This window comes from Hirundo rustica, chromosome 1, assembly GCF_015227805.2.
Source record: "Hirundo rustica isolate bHirRus1 chromosome 1, bHirRus1.pri.v3, whole genome shotgun sequence".
Taxonomy (NCBI): domain Eukaryota; kingdom Metazoa; phylum Chordata; class Aves; order Passeriformes; family Hirundinidae; genus Hirundo; species Hirundo rustica.
The window spans coordinates 66806582-66826826 of NC_053450.1; the positions used below are offsets into that span (position 1 = coordinate 66806582).

General features: G+C 39.2%; 1 protein-coding gene across 3 annotated transcripts in view; it reads left to right on the top strand.

The window, feature by feature from the left end:
- Positions 1–20245, top strand: part of EPB41L4B (erythrocyte membrane protein band 4.1 like 4B) — a 170248-nt gene that overhangs the window by 117138 nt on the left and 32865 nt on the right. For all 3 annotated transcript variants that reach the window (XM_040078806.2, XM_040078816.2, XM_040078825.2), the window contains 2 exons: positions 6826–6893; positions 19959–20063. In XM_040078806.2, coding sequence (XP_039934740.1) covers positions 6826–6893; positions 19959–20063 — 173 coding nt within the window. The remainder of the gene's footprint in view (positions 1–6825; positions 6894–19958; positions 20064–20245) is intronic.

Here is a 20245-nt window from a genome sequence, read left to right on the forward strand (position 1 = left end):
GATTTCTACTGCAGCTGATTTTTGCATCACTCACATCTTCCCCTTGTCTGCCGACAAGGGAAGGATAAGCTCATTCTGCAGGTGCATTTGTGCAGTGCAGTTTATAGAAGACAAATAGAGGTGACTTTACTACTGAGCTACATTATGGGTTGTTTGCTGAGAAAAAAAAAAAAAAAAAAGTGGTGGAAAAGGTGGTTTGGAGCTGCAGGGTCCTTACAAAAGAGCACACAAAATCCCATTTGTTTCTCCCTTTTCAACTCCAGTGGAAACTCTTGGCCAGGGAGTCAGATTGAGGTCTGATCTTCAATCAGCCAGGTTTGGGTTCTCCAGCCATTGATTCCTCTGCCCTGGTTCTCAGTAAACAAAGGGACATTTAGGCTGAACAAAGGGACGTTCAGCCTCTAACTCCTTTCACACACTAACTTTCTTGACAAGCCTATACACATGCAAATTTTTAGGCCAGGTCGATAGCCATCTCTCTCTTTTTTTCTCCCTTTCCTAGAAACAAGTAGAGACTGAATATCATTCTCCTAAGTATTGCAAATATGTGAGTAAGTGCAGGTTGCCTGTGCTATTTAGAGTTGTCTTGAGGAAAGGACTGGTCCGTGGAACAGAAAATACCTCAGGTCATGCGGGAGACCGGCGTCATCCTGTGCTCTCTAACTAGATGCAAGCCATGGCTGCAATGTAAATGACACTGGCATGTATGCATTATTTATGGTAGAAAAGGTGCATAAGTGAGGTGATCCACAGCGCTAGTCTGTCATGGCTACATTTTTGACGATTCTTTGTCTCTTTTAGTGTTCTGCCTCCTTTAAGGAAAGATTCAAGCGTAAGGACTTGTCGACTTCAAAGTCCAGATGCTTTTGCCATGTATTTCTAGAAAATATTCACTGTCTTTATGTAAGCTGGGTCTTTAGAGCTTTATTCACCTAAGGAGATCTGGATTCAAACCCTAATCAGGTCATGAATGAAAATAGAGTAGGTGAGGGGAAGACACTTGAGGATTTATAATCATATGCAATCTTTCTTATAATGGAACTTAAACAAATCCTTCTGGATACCCAGAGGAATTCTCAGCTTTCACCAGATGTTGACTTAAGTGCCTTGAAAGGATCAAGGCTTTTCCAACATTTCAGGCTCCTTCCATCATGTTTTGAATGTTACTATTTGCTTCCCTCCCCTCCTTTCCTCCCTCCATCTGTCCTTATTCATAGCACTGAGCTACTGCACAATTTGACAGTCTTTGCACAGAGATCAGAACTGAAATTATGTGAGCATAACAGGTCACAGCTGAGGTGTTCAGGCTGTGGGGGAAGCTTCCACAGCTCCTTATGTACACTGAGCCTTCCTTGCTAAAGCTGTTGCTGTTAGTCACCCACTTGGATGAGCAATAACCTCACTGTCAAGTTACAGGCTAGGTAAAAAGAAGCAACTGCACTGGGATTCTCAACTGGAACAGCAGCAAGTGCAACATTGCATCTGTTATAATTGTTCATAACAATGGAATTTAAAAATGGCTCAGCTTCAAATTCTCTGTGTTCAGTTGCTATGTGGAAACAGGTTTGTTCAACTTAAAAAGTGAGGATACAGGAATCTGATGGTTCCACAGGTATAAAAATACAAGATTTTGATTGTGTGTGATGAATATATGATATATGGCAGCTCATTAGAAGTGTGTCAGCAAAGATACCTCAAAATCAGGGAAGGAACTGAGGAAATGATGCGGCAGCTTTGCTGGAGGTACAGAAGGGGAGCGAAGATTTACATAAACAGAATGTGGGAACTGATGAGATCTTCAATTTACTCTCTGGGATAATGGAGGCAAATGTGGCAGTGGTGTCATAAGACTCTGAGAGCTGTGGGTATGTCAGCTCTGTCTCCTCTCTGGTGTGTCTCTAAGTGCCAGGACATGATGAGACAAGTACTGTTAATTGCCTTGATGTGTAAGAGCCCCACCATAGCCCATGGTGCCAAGCCTCATTCAGAGGGAAAAAAACCAGAGTAGTCTGTTCCCAAGAGACATAAACATCATGCTTTTCTGCCTGAAAAGTTACATTTGACATATTAAATCACCAAGGTAAGTTTACCTTGGCAGAACATTCTTCCTGATGACATGTTCCTTAGCCTGTATTATCTAATGAGATCAGGCAACATTTGGCATGGCTGACAAAAGATAAAAAATGTTGATAAAGAGCTGAAAAATCAAATATGCTTCAGGCCTCCTTACCATCATTACAGATTCAGAAAGAACCAAGGCGGAGAAGTATTTCCAGGCCACTGCTGTGAGAGTAATTCCATCCTTACCTTTCAAGATCTCAAAACATCTGAAAGCTGTGCTGCTTTCCCTTCCTTTCTGCAACTGAGAACTTTGTGAAATTGCTAAATAAGAGCCATCATGTGTTTCCTACAAGCCTTCTAGACCCTTGTCTTTCTCAGATGAGAACCTGACACTCCCCCTTGGCTGCAGTGATCTGATTCTTCATGCAGTTGTTTTGCTTATCCAAGGTGCTCCTATTTTGGGTCAGTAGAGGTGAGAGCTGCAGCAATGCCCCTTATGATGGAGGAGAGACACAGATGGCCCTAGCTCCCCATGGTGCTTGCTTGAGACATTAAGAACACAGACTGCCTTGCACAGTTCCCCACTGGCCAAAATCACAGAAGGCTGCACCCAAAGTTCCATCTTTACTGTATTTTCTCTCCTGGTCCATGCTTGGTGCAACCAATTCCCATTTTAAACTTGTGTCCTCCATTATCCTGGGGTAACTCTTTCTTCAGAAGAGCATCGAAGGGGCTGCTGTTCACTAGGCAAATCCAGCCACCAGGACTTATGAACTCATGCATGGGATTACTCTCATGGGACAGAAAGTGTTCCCACCCCCTCTAGAAAGTTCAGTAGAGTCTGGTGTAGCATCCCTGGAGTGTCTACGCCCTCTCTAAGGCTCCAAAGAACCCAGCTGCCAAGACAGGGGCAGGGATTAGCAGTGCTCAGGACCTGACAGAAAAGCAATCTGAGAACTCCCAGGCTGCCCATATTTAGATGGTTTAGGGAGCTGTGGGCAAAATTTGATATTGCTTAGATACTTTTCTCCTCTTTTCATCCTTTGGTGAAACTATTTCTTAACAATCATCTGTGAAGAGAGCTTGTACAATGGCATTGCTGCCCAGTCATGTTTCTTTTCCCTGAATAGTATAAAGTAATGCTTAAAATGATAAAGGAATTCTTTGTTTCTAACATCATCCAGAAAGTTAATGGCATATGAAATCAGAACATTAATGATTTTTCTTTTCCTCTGGGCCTGATGCAGATAAAAAAAGAGAATGGCATTGTGTGGATGGATTATATGGATCAACTTTTAATTTGGTTTGCAGTCTGGAAGTTAGAAGAATAGCTTGTTTTTGTTTGGGTAATTATTAAATGAATATGCTTCTGTATAAATTGGGCTTCCAGGTCTGCTGTGCCCTGAAATCTCTCCCTCAGAGCAGCAACCTCTGTGGGAGGGGAGAATCTGCCTTAGTTAAGATCTAAGCAGTTCCATGCTTTGCTTCTGCCTCTGTCATTCTTACACAGCTCAGTGCCGGGCTTTCAGTGGGTGAGAGCCACTGCCCAGCTCTCTGTGTATGTTCCCTACCAGGCACATCCTGCTACCCTTGGCTAAACCCCCTTGCTCCATTGCTGGAAGGCATCCTGCAATGGAATCCCAAATCCAGGTCCCAGCAGGTGCACCTGTTGTCAAATGAAGGCAAACCATTTGGGAATTATATTGCAAGGGTTGTTCTCCAGTCATGTCTTTTCAGTAAGGCTGAGAAAGTCCTTCTGTGATTAGTGAATGTGATTTGCAGTGTTAAGAAGAAAAATAAAAGAAGCAGGCTGCCAGTTGATGACTTACTGACCTTTTTCTGAAACAGACAAACAACCCAAAAGCCAATAAGCCCTCAAGTGAAGCAGGGGTGGTACACTTTGTGATGGCTGAAGCCCTTTGCAGAAGGGTTTGCAAGTATAACATTTTCCTGTGTCTGTTCATCCACAGGTAGGGAGGAGAGGCATAAGGTGAGAAGAACGAGCCCATCCTCGTTAATCTGTACCTGCCAATGCACACTCCATGGCACCCTGAGGTCATGCCTCATCACCTGAGGCTGTTCAGGCTTCCCCCATTTCTTTGCAGTTCCTTTTCTCCTTACAATTTAGAGTGGGTTACTTGGTGCTTCCTTGTGGGTACAGGATTCTCTTCTGATCTCTAAAACACGAGTAATAACAGAGAAATACTAGTACCAAGAGAAATTCCTCATTGATGGAGACTGCTGGTCATGCTGCATAGGAATATATGACTTCTTGAGATGAAGGCTTAGCCTTCCAATGCAGAGAAGACAAAAGAGAGAAGTAACGTAGTCACAGAGCTGAGAAGCAACCAAGGGTCTAACACAGTGAACTCTCAGCTGGCTGATGAGATCCATGGCTTACAGCATTTAAGTGGATGGAATTTTTATAATTTCATTACTGGTCACAACCGCTGCATTACATTCTTGATCTCTGTATTCTCCTTTTACTATTGTTGTGTTCAAGTGCATCTTAAAATGCAGATCAAATAATTTGGTGAAAATTGGAATGAACTAAAATTTATAGTTTTGAAAAGTAACCAATTTGATGCATAATAAGCAGCTAGCTTGACAGGCTTAACAATAAAATGCTGCTACGACACCAGTGTGGAAGAAGAAATTTTGCATTAGGTTTCTGACAGCTGGATTCATGTTTACAGATTTCAGAAACTGAACAGCTTTTTAAAAAGCATTATAATTTCTGTAGAACAAAGAAATATTGCTTCGACTGCTCATCTCTGCCAACAAAGAATTAAGTTCAATGTTTTCTCTCAAGTGCTTAAAAAATTTTCTTTCCTTTCAAGAAATCAATCGATTTTGAATAAACATTATGCTAGACAGAGCTACTAGAAGACCAAACTGAACTGAATTTCTTAAAGCTACAAATTTATTAAAATTTTAAAAATTGCACTCCTGATCCCCAAACGGTTTATGATGTGACACTAATTCACTGAAAACCTGAGCAGCAAAATATTTGGTGGCTGAGTTACAATGACAGTGGTGTTGTGATTATGTCCAACATTTATCTGCTTCCTTAATTTCTGGAGTATTTATGCAGGACTAAGGAAACCTCTGCCTGAGGAAACCTCTGCCTGGGGGAGATTAAACCCAAATATGTAAGGACACTACATTGGAACGGAGCTTCTTCAGTAACTACTGCTGAACTCCTGTTCTCCTCCAAGTATCCCAGCTGTAAACCAGCTTCCTTTTTGAAAACTTGCCCCCTAGGAGAGGATAAACCTTCTGATGAGGGTCAGAAGGTCCCCTCTCTGAGATGGTGGGTTTGGTATCAATATACAAGGTTCAACAGTTCTAATAGGAAGGGAGGAACTTCCTACAAAAGGACTTGTCCCAAAATGCCTTCTAACCCATCACCTCAGGTTCTTGCCTGGGCTGGAGAAGACCCAGAACAGAGTTCACTTTCTGTCAGACTCCCAGTGGCTCCACTTTAATTGCTCATACAATTAATTGTGTGTACAAGCTGGAATAGTTCCTTCCCACCATGGCTGATGATCTGGTAAATAATGATCCGGGAAGTGGCAATGAAGCTTCTGTTCCCTCTAGGGGAGAACAAAGCCAAAGCTATCACAGCTTGGGCAATTTCCCCAAGCATTGTGTATCCCTACTGTTATTTTTATTTTAGTTCATTGCTAAGGTATAGAAGAAACTCAGCTTTGATTTTGTTTCCTCTTCTTATGAGTACCTTCAAATGGAATATATCAATTTTATTCAATGGAAGGTCTTATGTAACATTACAATATTTTTACATGTCTGTAAAATCCTTTGATTTGGATTTGATGGATTTGAAGAAATCTGTTTCATCCTTTTTTAAGAGGATTAGACTGACACATTTAATTTAATTTGATCTGGACCTATAGCCTCAAATTACTGTGGTTCAGATACTGAACCCTGAAAAATCACTCTGTTGTGGGACTATTTCAATCCCCTTCTCTGCATGTACTGGGGTGCAAATGTCACAGTCTGAGAAGTCCCTGACTAATTTGGAGATACTCATATCTCTGTAGTCAGTGTTTTCTGTAGTGGGGGCAGTGTTGTCCTCACACTGGCATTTACACGTGGATTGTGGAATACTGCATCTCAGATGAAAAGTATATCAACACCTGCCCAGATTGGGCATTTCCTTGGTGATAAAGCAATTTCCATGTAAGTTATTTTGCAATACTAGTATTTTCAACTCGACAGACAAATGGCATATGAGAGACAGGACTCTGTAATTTAGCAGAGAACAGCAGTGGGTGAGATTTTTCTGTGAATTGTGCATAGAGTGTGAATATATGTAGGGGATCACATTTTTCAGTTAGATTTTCAAAGACTGAATGAAAAGTTGGCATCATTATTTCAGTTAGGTGACATAAATATTTATTCTACTCCTATTGAAAGGACAGCTCAACTACAGCATGTTTGTGTAGATTTTGTATGATTTCTGCTCAAGTGCTTTCTGGAGGAACCATAAATGCCAGTGTTCTTTCTTTATCCTCTCTTCCTTACACTATTACCCTGCACATTGTACATTGTTGCTCATCACAGTGAATCTCAGCTGTAGGAGATAAAAACCCAAAAAGATCATGTATTTTAAATCTGGACTGAGTAGGCATTTTGGGTACTACAGTTTTCTGAGGTGCTTACAGGAATATTTTTTTTAATAAAGAGTTGTATGATCCTAAGTGCATGGACGTTGTACTAAACTTTGTCTCCTTCTTTTAACAGGCTGTGAAAGAAGAGACCTCTTTTGTAAATCCCAGTAAGACCTCCAGTCTGCAGGACCCTAATGTAAGGTCTGTTGCTTCTTGTCTGTAGGGGAAGCATAAAATTAATGTATGATGTAATGAGGCATTTTCCAAATATTATATCAACCTGTTGTCACAGTTCAATTTGCTCATCTCATGGTTGCTGTGTAAATTTCATCATGCAATGACCTGAAGAGAAGGTGGCTGTCGGAACAGTGTTTATTTTATACATATATATCAGATACAGTTTAAGAATTGATAAAAGCTCAGCTTTAAAGATCAGACTGAGTGTATCTATTTGAATAAATGACAAAAGCTCTGGGTAAGAAATAAGGACTAGTGACAATCTTAGAAAAGCTTATATAAAAATAAGTCAGTTTTCGTAACTTTTCTATCAGAAACACACTAGGTGTCCAAACTGGAATATCCCTGTGTCTGCATTTTCCTGATTTGTGCAAGAACTTTTCTTCCAGATTTTTATAAAATTTGATATTTTTATATATAGAAAAATGGCTCATTTGCAGACAGTAGTGACTACTTTTGAAAGTACTTTTTTTCTGTTATTAGAGTCTTTCTTTATTTGAGTGGCCATTTTGAAGAGGCATAATAACTGTAAGCATTATTTGGGTGGCACAGTATGCTGTCTTTCGGCAGGTGATTAGAGAGGAGGTTACAGCAGGAGCATTTGGAAATCACCTGCCTCTATGTCTGTGGTAGTGCCATCACTTTGGACATCTTCAGTGTTGAAATCTGAGGGAAAAATATTACAGATTTACAGCATGGCTGTTAATCAGCTAATTACACCAGCGTATTTGCTTTTTATATATGTTCATGTATATGTAATATACTAATGTACTGGAGCACTAGTCATCTCATGATTTTATTTTATAACTTTTGGGTGGCAATTCTTGCAACAAAAAGCAGACATTTAATCACCTTATAGAAAAGTCTAATTGAGGTGGGTACTGAATTATATTTGAAAAATTAAGTCATTCTGAACTCAAAAAAATCACTTATAGTGGAGAAGATTTGTCAACCTTTATTTGAAATATGTAACTTTCCTACAATATGATAAATCTGCACTAGCCTTCAAAAACCACGCAATTACGAACTTCATTTCTGACCAGATTGGGCTAGCAGAGTTGCAGTGTTTGCTTAATGAAAGCAGCTACCTTGACAAGAATGGTGGAGGTGGTTGGTGGTGCTCAGGCAGGATGAGACATGGGAAGTGATGCTATTGCCTCCCACAGCAGGGCCTGGCTTGCTGGCAGTGCAGCTGTGATTCCCAGTTTCCCAGTCTCTTATCTCAGGATAGCCTGTGGAGCTGAAATGTCTCACCTGATAGGCCACGATTTTCTCATTTGTTTATCCAAGAGACTGTAAAGCCTGTTTGATATTTAGAATAGCCCATTTTTCTTCTGTGTCGTTGCTCTTCTTAGACCTCCACGAAACTTTCTTAAGAAAATTCTTTTCTTTCTTAAGAAAATTCATCACATACGTTGCACAGTGACCTATTTCTTTGTTTAATTGAGATGGGTTTCATATGTCGTCTCTGCCACCACACCCTTTGTTGGTTTGCTGCCACTTCCAGAAGCAGTTCAGGAGGACCTACTTTGTTTATTCCTGTGTGACTGGGAATGTGGCTACAGACGTGTTTTCCTTAATCACTGCTGAACTTCTGCATAACATCTGTAGAAAAGCCTTTTTACACGACATTTTGGAATAAGTTCTCTCCTGCTGCATCCTGTTGAACTGTAAATGAGTGGTGTGCTTTGTGAAGTAAAGTACCATTCAGCTGAGGTACGGTTTGTAACTTGGCTGCAAAGCAAAATTCACTGTTCTCTTCTGCACACATCCAAGCTTATAAAACTGTGAAAGTCATTTTGGAGTCATTAGTGTCCAGCATTCTGGTGTATATTTGTCTAATATTTATTTTTTAGCTATGTTATGTCAAGCATCATTTCCTCTACAGTGAGTTGTACCAAATGAAGTGGTATTCTTTTATTGCTGTGTCCTGAAGGTCCACATATACAAGTAATCAATGCTCAGGGATACACCAGTTTTAAGGGATAGACCAATTTTAACAGCCTGCATTCAAAACTGAGAGAAAAATGCAGAATAAATCCAGTGTCTCACCATTCTCTTTCTCCATCAAGCAGTTACCCTTTCTGCAGGGATATATGCACCTATGCTGCCAGCCAGCATGTGACCTATTGGCCAATAACGTCCTCTGTAACTTCTGTCTTGTGGAATTTGATAGACATAAATGAGCCTTTGCTCTGCTAGGAATTACATCTGAGTAGAGCCAAGAGTTAGTTCATCCTGGGAGACAAATTGTCTAGGAGCTTTTCTCTTCTCTTTAGTGGAGACAAGCAAAAGAACCCTTGGTAAAAAAACCCCTTCCACTTGGAATATATATATTTTTCCCTGCAAGTAGCCAGGCAGAAATATCTGTAAACAACAACTCTGTGAATCTTTGAGGACTCTTTGTTTGCTGAAATATCTTGCTGGATGAAACCAGTAGCTGTCCCAGCTTTTTAAAAATACTCCACGCTTTTCATGTGAGAGATTTACAGCAGGGAAAACGACTTTGTGTATTTTTCACACTGAAGATTGTACAAAACACTACACAATGTTTTGTTTTTTCCAAACCCAAGATACAGGGAAATTCATTCAAGCCAGCTAATAAGCAAACATATGCAGTTTTGAATAACAACTGAAGCATGAATTGCTCATATAAATAGGGAAGTTGTGGGTTTGTTCAGTGCCTGTTAGCACAGAAAGCTTAAAATTCTCAGCTTCCAGGGTTCTAAAAGGGACTAGAGGATGACAGAGGAGGGCACTAGTGCTTGTTTGGTTAAAAAACTGTGCTCTCTTTGCTACCATTTTGTCTACTCTTCCATTGCCATTCTGAATATTACACTTCTAATGAATTAACTGCTTGGATATGGCCTGTAATCTCCCTGAGCAATTATTTTAGCATCTGCCATGACAGACTCAATTTGGCTAACAATTGCTATAGCTCTTTGTAGAATTAGTTCTGGTTCAACTGGTAATTACTCAAATGTGTGTGTGGTATAGCCACTTTTCCTACAAGTAGGTCTCCAGTCATTTTCTTGGGCATGGCCTCAGGGTAATGTTGTACTTATGCAAAGTTGTCATGTGTCAGGCAGTTTATCCACCTGTTTTCCATGTCTTCTGGCAAACTCCAAACACTTCTTTATGTAAGTAATTTTAAATATGAAGAAGGGGGAATCAGAGCTGAAGCTTAAATAACACTAATTTGTCTGCTTTCAGGAGGGGAAACCTTGTTAAATTTGCTCTGTCATTTGTCATACACAGGCTGGAACTGCAAGGTTGTCTCCTGATCTTGCTGCCAATGGGTAATCTGTACACACCAGATTAAGCCACAGGAGGATGTGGGGTCACAGAGGACTAAAGTCCTCTCTCGCTCCCTGCTTTTGGAGAGCAGTCCTGAATGGTTCTATAGGTTTTCCTCCTCTGGATAGGATTTTCTTTCCTCCCAGACTGTTTCAAATGTTGGTTCCAACACTAAATGAAGAAAAATCTGATGACTCAGTAACCCAAGATGTGCTGCAGTGTTCTAGTTTACATCCTCTTTAATCCTCAGTTAAGACTGCTAGAGTGCACTATGAGTTGTACATTCCCCTTGCTGACCCTGCTGCTTTGCTGATAACCTGTAACAGAGCTGCAGATCTGGACAGTGGCTGCAGGGAAGTTGCCTCAGCTGGATCCATCTGGGCTGCATGGGACAGAGCTCTCAGCTGAACAAAGTCAAATGAGAGCAGCTAACAGGAGGGGAATTTCTCTAGCATGTTAAATAGGAGAGCCATATGTTACCTTGATAAGACACAGGAATCCTCTGAGGAAGAGTCAGACCTTTCTTTATTACAGCTCTGTTGTAACAGATCTGAAAGCATACACATTTTCTTCAACACCAAAGTAATATGTACTCTATAACTATACTATAACTATAATATAACTAGTAACTGTATAGCTGGGCTGGATGCATTTTGGACAAGGCAGAAGTGAACATTGGTTTTTAGAAGAAGAAATACCTGGGGAAAAAATGTAAAATGTTGTTTATGTATTTGCCCTTTTTTTTTTTTTTTTTTTTTTTTTTTTTTTTTAATACTGTGTTGAACCAAGAAAAGATACAGTTAGTTTGCAGTTACCACTTCACATGGTGAGGCATGCTTTGTTAAGGCATGTAGTAAAAATGCGTGTTTGTGTCAGTGTTGGGTTTCTTTGGAATTTGTAATGGTAGTAATTTTGCAATGATTTTTAATGGTACTAATTTTGGGATGTAGACCCCAAGTGTAAAAGGGAAGAAGTGATCGTGTCAGTCCTTTTAAAAACCGACAAGAGAAATTTGTCTTACAATAGAGGTAGAAAAGCCTTTCAGACAGATCAGTTTCTTCTTTAGTATTGTAAAAGAATCTGTCATGGTGGCAAATGATCCAGAAGGGATTATGAGGAAGCAGAGGAGGTATTTTCCCATCTGTTAGAAAATTCCTTACACTCAGGTATCTGTCACTGTGTCCAGACGGAAGTGTTGAGGGAGACATGTTGTGGGAGAGTTTGCTGATTGGATATCTAATTTAATTCAGATTTGAGATTACTGAATGTTCTTAAATACAGTTTTCATAAGGCTCTCATTCCCTGTCTCCACCAACTAGTTTTTTTGTATTTGATTATTTTAGCCTTGAGAGATCAGGGTTCCAGCTGTCTGCCAGAAACAAAGAAGGAAATATAATGAAGGAAGTAAAGTGTTGTGCAAAATAGAAAAAAATAAAGAAAATTTAGTCAGCAGATTTCCTGTCACCTCTGGTCAACTTTCCTTTTGATCAGGGGCATGTCCTGCCTTCTGATTTGGGACGTGGAGGTTTCTCTCCTACAGCATATCAAGGAAATGTGAATCACAGGGTCACTTTTTCACCTTTTTATAAACCTCACCCATTTCTCAGGAAAGGAATGGATACTAGTAAGATAAACTCTTGAACTTTATTTGCAGAAATTTGTTGCTTAATTGCCAGCCTGCTTAATTTATTAACTATAAGAAATATATGGCTAACCACAGAACCTTATCAAGGGAATTTGTTTTCTTATTCAAAGCCTTGCCAGACAGAAGCACCGTCTGTACAATCTCCCCAGTGCCTATACATGAATTTCTACTGAAAATTCTTTGAAGTATGGTTTTTTTCTGGCTATGACCACCTGGAAAAGTCTATAGCATGGATACCTGTGTGCGTGTGCATGCAGGTTCTCACAAACAGATTTGGACTGTATTTAAGATAAAGGTCTGCCCTTTTTAAAATTTTGTTTGCTTCTTCAAACATATCTGAATGTAAGCCCAGGTATAATTCTGCTGTACTGGCTTAAGGAATTTCAGAGTTAAGGATTACACCAAAATAGTCCAGCTGTTAGGAATTGCTATTACTTGCGACAAAGCAAAATAATGACTGTCTTTGGCCTGTTTGCCAAACTAAATTTTAATCTTGGGATAAGTGCAACAGTAGAAATGTTGGTAAAAATGCCCAAAGTTAAATAAGTTGGGTAAGGAACTGAACTAAACTGAACTAAAATTTGTAAGATGGGAATTACCTAGCAACAGGATTTGCTGGTAATATACACTTTTCTTCATATTCTTGTGCTGCTCAGGAAAGCTTAGATATGATATGTTTGGCGCATGTCAACATTAATTCCTTCTTCATCTGCTACATGTTAGTCTTCATTTTATGAGGGCTCAAGGCAGGACTGTCACGAACACTAGATCAAGTCAGCCATGGCTTCGTCTGTCTGAATTTTGAAAACCTCCAAATACAGGATGGAGATTAGACAACCTCTTACTAAAATAGTGATCAAAAGTATAAATATAAGTTCAGTTGTCAGTCAGGAGTCCTCTTCAGCTGAAGCCCTCAAGTTGGCTGGTCAGTTATTACTGTTCTTGTTGCTGTCTCCACTTGCTGTCATGAACCATGTGGTACATTTATGCATTGTAATATTTACTTCCCTTAAAATATGCTTTTGGATTACTGCCAGCTTTGGCAGGCTTTATATCCCACATGGTTCAGGATTTGTCTGTGGATTTCTTTCTGTTTAGACCAACTGCCGCATCACCCTTTGTTGATCCTTGTTATCCAAATTATCTCATCTTTCATACGATTACAAATAGCAATATTCTTCTTATGTGGGAGTAGGTATAAGCACCAGCTGGTGCTTTGTGCATTCATTTATTCTAATTTTCTTTGTAAATCTTCCCATCCAAAACCAAATTATGCCATTACATTGATACTAATTGCATTAGGAGCTGCTCAACATGTAATGTAAAATTGAATGTTACCTCATCGAGCTTGATGATGCTGCACACCAGAAAAGAAGGGTGGAAAACATTAAATTATATCAAGTTTTATGGAGTGCAGCTGAATCAGGAGAAGTAATCTCAGGCGCTCTTCTGAATGCCCGCTGCAGAGTGAGCTTTGCTCATACAGATTGTCAGAATGTGATTAACCTGCTATGGCTTGTGCCTCTGAGGTGCACTGAGCTTTGAGTCTGGCTGCCTTTCAACTTATGGAAAAAACGTCTGATAAATTTTGCAACCAAGGTGATACTTCCAAAGCATAACTTCCATGTAAAATCAAGGAAGGAGTGTCTCTCAAAATAATGCAAGCTCTCTTGTGCTTTTCCCTCCCTGTTCCCACCTGCACAAAACTATATTAACATTTAAATTGTCAACTTTTGTTGCTCTCTGAGCTAATATCTCACTGACATACCTGCTGCAGTCTGAACCTGAACTATGTTTTTCAGAAAACTCTGGTTCTCTGCAGGTGCTCTCAAAATATGACTGTATAAGCATATTTTGTAGTGATTAGTGTAGTGATGTTTGCCTAGTCTGTACACAATTCCATCTGAAACTATCACCTCAGTGTCTGTTTTTATACATATACGTGCAGTGAATGTCAGGGTAGCTTTCATGCCAGTCGATATGTCACCTGAATGATCATGGGCTGCTCGTTTCCTCAAGTTGAAGACTTCAGTTCCTTAGGGAACTAGATATATCCAAAAGAACCTGCAGGAAGTTCAGAACTGAAGCTGATCAAGAATTATGTGCTTAGTCTCACCTGGCATGAACTTCAGTGATTTCAAGCAGGATGTTTTTTCTTAAACTCAGAATGGAGTTAACTTTGTGAAGCAGAGTCTGAAATATTGCATCTAAATATCGCCTTCTAAATATATTGTAAAATATTCTAGGTAAACCAAAATCATTATCTATGCCAGCTTCTTCTCAAGAAATTTGAATTGCTTTTAAAAAGCTCCTTTTCTCATTCAGTCCTTACCTTAAAAAATAAGAATAAAGCATCATTCTCCAACTGAAAAATTTCAACCACCATTTCCAAAAATAAAGCAAATATCTAAATACATATCACCCTGGTCTCAGTACATGGACAGGTACTGAGTGTCGATAGCACCTTGTTTAATGGATTGATGGATTAATGCTCGAGCTTTTTGCAGGAACTTCACACAGTAATTTCTGCAACAAAGTCATAACTTCAAGCTGAACTCTTGAATAGACTTTGCATGCCACTCTCCATTAAAGATTGCAGATAGCATACCTAGGTATGTTCTTTGACTTCATTCTGAGCCTTAAAGACCTCTTTGACCTCCTGCCTGAAGCCAAATGCTGATGAATTGTTTGTAATCTTATTCTTAACCTCCAAACTACAGAGAAAGGAACAGTACTTAGACCTTTCAGGTGAGGTTAAGCTGATGAAATACTCCACTTGAGGTGCATTTCTTTGGTTCTGTCCCATGTCTCCTAACTGTGCCTAGGCTCTTTGGAAAGCACAGAATTCATAATGGCTGTCCTGGTTGCTGTGAGGAGGGATAGGATTTGTAGCCCTGTTTGGCCCTAGATACCAGGCGTTGACTTCCTACATTACCCCAAGCTGTGAGAGAAGAGCAGTTCCTGTATCATTATCTATCTGTTGGGCCACAGGAGCAGTGTATTTTTGTCTAGACTGCACATACATTTTCATTGTAAGGGCAGTGGAGGGGGGGACTTTTTTCCCTTTACAAGGAACAGAACTCAATTGGTGAGTAAGAAAAGTACATAAGCTGAAGCAAGGATCTTTGCTACGCATCTGCAATCTATAGGGAGTGGAGTATGGGAGGTAAAAAGAAGAAAAAAATTTTATTCAGAAAATTTGATATGGGCAGTAGATTTAAAATGTCCAAGCAATATTTTGAAGAGCTAACCTGTCTTCTGAGAAAATCTCCCTTATCAAAGTGAAAAAGAACATATTGTTTCTTAAGTTCAGATGACCTTTGGAAAAGAAATACGTGAAATCCTTAGAGCACAGGCTTAGGAAAGTTTCAAGTGTTTGTCTGTGTTTGCTTAGCTTGTTAGGCTATGTCTTTTATATACAAGAGAATGCATCTATCAAATATTTTTTCCTTTTCCATCCTTTCTTTCTTGCTTATCCTTCCCAAGTTTTCACTACCATGTTCCCACTCAAAGGGAATTCTGAAGCCAAGATCAGCCTCTGGGGCTTTTCTTTTCCATGAGTCAGCACCTGAAAGCAGGTCAACTTTTCATGCAGCTGGCTGCATCTTCGTAAATTGTGGGGCTTTTATCCTCTATCTCTTGGCATTAGTTTGGGAAGACACAGGGAGAGGGATTGTTCCAGATGACAAAATAGGCACAAACAGAAGCAAAGAGGATAAAATCCATTAAGGACGAATGCAGGAAGTGTGTTCCCCCAGCAGACTTTGATGGTTTTAAAATCCTGAACTGGATCCTCCAAGGTAAGAGAAGTTAATTAATGCTGTTCAATTTATTAGGTGGACAGCCATTTGATTCCACATGGCCCAATTGCCACATTTCAAACAAGCCTGGAGGTCTGCCCAGAGTCACCTAAGCAGGGGACAAGGAAGCCATGGTGCACAAAGGGATAGTGCAGGAACAGTGCAGGAGCAGTGCATCCTCAGCCCTGCAAACTGAGCCAAAGTGGGGTGGGACACCCTGAGACCCTCAGCATAAGCATATGCATTCTGCCCCCAAGGAAGATTCAAGCTAAACCAGCACACATCTGTGGTCACTTGAAATGCCCCACAGGGTAATATTTTTTTTGTGAGCAGTTTTGGTTGCAGTTGCCTTCTTGGCTGCTAGTCTGAGAACAGAAGAGATTCCTTGGGTTTGGTGGAGGGGGGATCTCTCTCTGGGTCATGTTTGTGTTGCTGTGCAGGCTTGTGAAACAGGCTAAAGCTAGTTCAGGAGAGTGTGCTGGCTGTGGCTCAGGAGTGTGCTGGGGCTCTCAGGGCACAGGCAGCTTCTGATCACCTGCCACTTCATGCTGACATTCGTGGTTGTTATTGTCATTCTCACCAGGAAGTGACAGATTTTTATGCAAGGCGCCAGGTCATTAAGTAACTCTGTCTCGGTTCAGTACCTTCATTTGTATGCAGTGGTGGTTGGGTACTGTTACAGAAAAAAGGTTTCTTATGCATTAATGACATTGAAAAAGAGCCTTCTAAAGGAACAGTAATGCACTATACATTTTCTTTTTCATTTTAATCCTGAGTCCCACTGATTCTTTAACACTTTTGGTTTTCCTCAAGCTATACTTTGTACAGGACTACAGTAGTTTATATAGCTGTGTGATTTATATAGGACTACAAACTTGAAATGGTGATATCTGCACGTAATCACTCTATTTAAATAATTGAAATAATTACAGGCTTTCCCTTCAAAAGTCATATCTTTCCACATAAGAATTCTGGCTGTAGAAATCAAAGGATAATAACAGAAGTTATTCTGCTACTTTTTCTGGAATATCAATGAGGTCTTTTAAAGAATTTCTGTGATGTTAAAAACCTGCCATTTTTAAAACACAGATCAGGTGCTGGGTTGATCAAGCTGGGCATTTCTTGCATCTAGTTACTGTTGAGAGACTAGCAACACTTTTGAGCGGCTTCAGACTGAGGAAGAGTGTTTGGAGATGAAACAGCAGCTGCCATGGAATTTTTAGTCTGGTGTGGAAAGAGGTAGCCTAGCAAGGTTTTAATGAGGGCAAAAATCAAGCTCTGCAGTTGGTAGAACTAGTCTAACATCTCATCTTGTGCTAATGGCCTCTTTGGGTAGAGGCATTGCCACAGCTCCTTTTCATTCAGGAGTAACTTCAATTTACATCCTAGCTAACCTGCAGCTTCTCAAAATGTGCAATAAATGGTGCTTGTGTCTCCCCCAGAGGCCTGATGAATATCAGGGGAAAGGTAGTTGCTGCCACCAGCCTCTAACAAAAATTATGTCAAAATTTTATCATAATGGGAAAGAAGATCTTGCTTTTAAAATGGTATTGATTTTGTAATGAGAGTGGAATACTTTACTGGTGTGATACAAAATGTAAGTAAACTTTATCTGAGCAATTACAATGACTGAAATAGGAGTAGGTGTGTCTAATGTTTACTTGACTTTTTTTCCTACTTGAAAATCTGCAGCATTCAAAGGAGAATAGTAAGCTTTTCATCTTTTTATTGGACTAGAGAGTAGGTGCTGTTTGTATCTCAAACATTTTATTAACAGTTGAGTGACATTTTTCATGTTAAACCTTTTTTTCAGCATTAATTCAGATTTAGAATTTAAAATTTTTATAGGTATAAGTGAGTTTTATAACTTGCTTTGAAATCATTGTAAACTGCTTTAGTTACAAAATTGCACTACATCTTTTCAAACAAAAATTTGATTGTGACAATTGAAATAACTGCTTCAAAAGCCCCACCTCTTCCTCTTTTATTTCATTGAATTACAAACAAATATGTGGTATTTCAAAGGAAATACACAGGCTTTGTAAAATGAAGCATAATAAAAGAGCTGAAATTATTACTCAAAATCTTCCTTTGTGTGAAAGTATCTGAACTACTTACATCACAGGTTATAATGCTGCCCTGAGAAATTTGAAGTGGCCATGAACTGGAAGTAGATTTGTAACCAGCTTTCCTGTTCTACACTTTGCTGTTTCTTGAGCCCCTTCATAACATTAGTGCATGGCTTGCTATCATTTTGAGGAAATGTTATTCAGCTCATGTAGTTTATACCACTATTTTTGTTTCCACTCTCACTGAGTTGATGAAAAGGTTTAAAAATTGTAAGGCAGCCTTTTAAAAAATTATTGGAAAGTTGTGAGGACCACTGACACAGAGCAAGAATGTCAGCTTATATATTTGAGCTGAAAATAATGACATGATAATTACATTCATGTACACACCTTCAGAATTTGGCTATCCATTGTTTAATGTGTCTTAACATAGTTATCCTGCTTATGTCAGACTTCAATTGGAAATCACTTTGCGTAAATTGAACAAGTAATTTTTTTCAGTAGCCAAAAGCTACCTTTGCTTCAGCTAGTGTTGTCTTCCAATCTGAAATCTGACTTGATCAAAACAATTTTTGGAGCTTCCATAATGACATTGATTCACAGATTTTCAGGTCAGGTATGTTAAATTCAAGACTGAAACAGATGATTTGGGCTTTTTTTCCCCTTTGTTTATCTTCACCTTATTTGCCAGCCTAATAGCCTAATAAACTCAGTAAAAGGTCTTCAGATGTGGCTGGCTTGTTCTGCATCAATGTCATTGAGAAATCTGTGCTATAAATGTCTGACACTGAAATTTGAACGGTTGAAAGGAAATATATCTGATATAGATATCTTGCTGCTATCTATGCTAACTTCTTGAAATTAATGGGAACAAATAGCAGGTAAATAGTTGACAAAAGTTGCTTATGACAAATGGAACTAGTAGTCAGGTTTATGATTTTTTAATGTCCTTTGTACATTATTACTTTCCATTGTTCCATGTTATGCTCTGTGACCTCTCCAAAACCAAAAAAATATTTAGGAGAACTGAATATATAACCTGAAGGCTGTGCCATCTCAGTAGGTTCTGTTGTAGCTTGACATCAGGTTCAGAAGTTATCAAAGAGAGTTAACAAAGCTTAAAATACACATGGGCATCAGAAGGATCTGCAGTTGAGAAGATTAAACATGCGTATCTTATTCAGGCTTTAGAAGACTAATACAATGCGCGTAGACTAGAAAAACTTTTGCCATTTGTGGAATGTACCTCAGTGCATGAGCAGTCCTGTCAGTAGGGCTGCTCAAGTTACTAATTTAGAATCTTATGTCAGATTAGATGGTAGAATACCATTTCACAAATTGTTAATCAGGACTTTCAAATTATTTTTTTAATGTTTGGCATATTTATTATGTTTATAGTATACATATAGTGTATTTAATCATAACCTGTTGCTTAAATAAAAGCAGCATTTAAGATGTTTAATGTGGCTTCGTGCCCCTCAAGCTCATGGTTGAAATGGTTTCCTTCCAAGGTCACTTCCAAGGATCTTTTATTTAGTGTTCATGGTTTTTTTATTGAAGGCTGAGTTAATTCTAATGATAAATAGTTAAGGAGAAGAGTGTTTCATGTGGACCTCCTCACTGCCATATCTGTCCTTTGCTGGAGCTCTGCAGATGTATTTCACATTAATGAGCATCTGAAACATGTCTGAGTTTTGCTTTTTTTTAGAAAGTTAGAAAATTTGATCATTTTTCTTGGATCAAATTCATTAGTTCATTTCCCTTGAGCTGATCTTTCAGCTGTGGAAGGGTAAGATTTAATTTCAAATAAAAACTTTTCTAAGCAGAACAGGTTTCACAATTCATAAAATAGTTTTTGTTAAACATATGTTTTGTAAAAATACTTCTGACGTGACTGAACTGCTGGTCTGTTATTAAAATGTGGTATTTTGGAAACAGTGACATTTCCACATGGTCTTTCACATAGGCTCTGTGTTTGTAACGAGTGGCTGCTTCTATAAATGGTACGTCCAGCACAGGAGAGTGAGTTCACACATCCTTTTCTGTACAGACAGACACACACTGGCCTGTGAACTATAAATGGAACAAAAGGACGAACTTCAATGGGCACTTGCCACTTTGCAAGATAAATAAGTGTTGATGAGTTAGAACTTTGTTGATATGCCTGAAGCAGTTTAAATAGAGCCTGTATGACATATGTTTTTCTTGCTATTTTTAGAAGTCCAGCTCCAGTGAGACCTGAAACTACACCAACAACTGTCCCTACAGAAAAGCAGGAGGTCAAAGCTCCTCGTGTGAGGAAGTTAACGAGGCAGTACAGTTTGTGAGTAGCATACAGCACTATCTTTGTGGTTTTGCCTACTACAGCTGAAAATGAAAGGGGATGTTAATTATTGCTCTAGCTATGCCTTATGAAAGAAATGAATGCAATTACCTGATAATGATCTTATACCAATATCATTCCTTTCATCACTGAGAATCTTCATGCTTTTAATACAAAATGAA